Genomic DNA, 1,884 nt, shown 5'->3' with positions numbered 1-1,884 from the left:
GGTTCAGTCAAAGAACATAGTAACCACTAATATAAGCGGCACCAGTAAATACAATTTGCTCACTACTCAATTTTATTCTATCATGTGACTTCAAAATAAAGTCATTGACGCTCTTTTTTAATCAAAGTTGATTATTTTTTTAAAAAACTATTTTGCTTTTAATTTTTAGAATTTTATCTATATATATTAACAAATTTATAAATTTATTGACTTTAAAAAAAATCTAACCAACTTAAAAATCTTATAACTATAAGAAATTTAACATTATAAGTATTTTCAAACAAAATATATATAAAAAAAGGAGTTATAAAAAAAATGAATTGTGGAACACGCATAAGTTTGCCGCTTTAGCCAGAGATTCAAACTTGTGACGTCTGGCCCCAAAATGAACCCCCTTTGCCGCTGCTCTACAGGTTCCATTTGTGTCAAGTAGGTTCATCTCTTACACCATTATCTGCTTTCACGATTTTCTGATGAAGTTAACAAGTAAAAATAATTAATTTTTTTGACGAAGCAGGTTCAACTGAACCTCGGGTCCGCCCCTGCACACAATAAGTGTAGATTCAATTCTTATTTTTTTGTTATTCTTCATTCACCCAAGTATTTACATGGTTAATTTGTATAACTTAAATCTTTTTTTTTTGGTATACTTTTGAAGACTAGCATAATGGTCCACTTTTTTTCTTTTGGTTAATTGGACTATGTTGTGCAAACGCTTTAAAATAGTTGTCGCACTCATATTTGATATTCCAAGAATGCACTACTTTTCGAGGATTTCACATATAACTATCGATATTTTCGGAGAGTCCGAGCAAAATAGAATTAGACATATATATAATGAGTCCGAGAAAGCAAATATCATCAAGAAACACAGACAATTCAAATTATTTAACTTTAATATATGTAGCATATCTTTAAAAGAATACATATAACTGATCTCAACTTGTTTAGGATTAAAACGAAAATGCTATTATCATCTTGAAAACCTTTAGTGTGTGTCCTTCACCCGGGGATGGAGCTAGAATACACGTTACGGGTTCGATCGAATCCAGTAACTTAAGAAATTCACTTAATGTATACAAATTATTATTTTAAAACGTTCATTAACTTAAAAAAGGATTAAAATTCCGAACACATAGCTTTAAATCCCGGCTTCGCCTCTGCCTTCACCTATATCTCCACAATAACTTGAGAATCCTCATTGACCTCACACTTATTATCAGCAACATTAGACTCAGTAACCAAATTAACAAGAAAATCAAAGATATCAGTTGCTATAACAGCAGATGCAACATCTTCTTTATTTAGAGTTCTTCTTTTTCCTTGCATGGTCATAATCCATGCCCTTTTTGTAAGTTCTTCAATGAATAATTCACATGCCTTAGAAAAAATAATGGGAGCTTCACCAGATATCATCTTCACATCATCACTTGATTTCTTCATTATTTTCTTGATTCTTGCTAATGGTAATGAGTGTGGACCTGTCTTTGATATCCTTCCTGAAAGAATTCCTGAATATGCCCCAGCTTGCCTCATTTTGATAACTGTGATATTCGAGTCGGCTTACGCGTATTTCAACTAATTTTACAGGTACCTGTTATTCTCACCAACACAAATATCGTTTGGGATAATAGGAGTGTTGTGGGAGGAGAGTGATATGCCCCAGCTTGTCTCAATTTTCTTAATAACTTTGATATTCAGGTCAGCTCGTGTGTGCCTCGGCTAATCCACAGAACACAACGTCCTAGGTACGAAGTACTTTTGGAATAATAGGAGTGTTGTGTGAGAGGAATGAATATGCCCTAGCTTGCCTCAATTTTTTAATAACCGTGATATTGAGGTCAGCTCGTGCGTACCTCGGCTATTTAATAAAATATATACCTG

General features: G+C 33.1%; 1 protein-coding gene across 1 annotated transcript; it reads right to left on the bottom strand.

Annotated features, from left to right (window-relative positions):
• Positions 1-1,170: 1,170 nt before the first annotated feature.
• On the bottom strand, positions 1,171-1,536 carry LOC107823802 (nuclear transcription factor Y subunit C-2-like). Its single transcript, XM_016650510.1, has one exon. The coding sequence runs from the start codon at positions 1,534-1,536 to the stop codon at positions 1,171-1,173; it is 366 nt and encodes a 121-aa protein (XP_016505996.1).
• Between the last annotated feature and the right edge of the window lie 348 nt (positions 1,537-1,884).

The sequence above is a fragment of the Nicotiana tabacum genome, chromosome 5 (assembly GCF_000715075.1).
Source record: "Nicotiana tabacum cultivar K326 chromosome 5, ASM71507v2, whole genome shotgun sequence".
NCBI classification, from domain to species: Eukaryota; Viridiplantae; Streptophyta; class Magnoliopsida; order Solanales; family Solanaceae; genus Nicotiana; species Nicotiana tabacum.
Note: the sequence above shows the minus strand (reverse complement) of the source record. Positions and strands in the feature narration are given on the sequence as shown.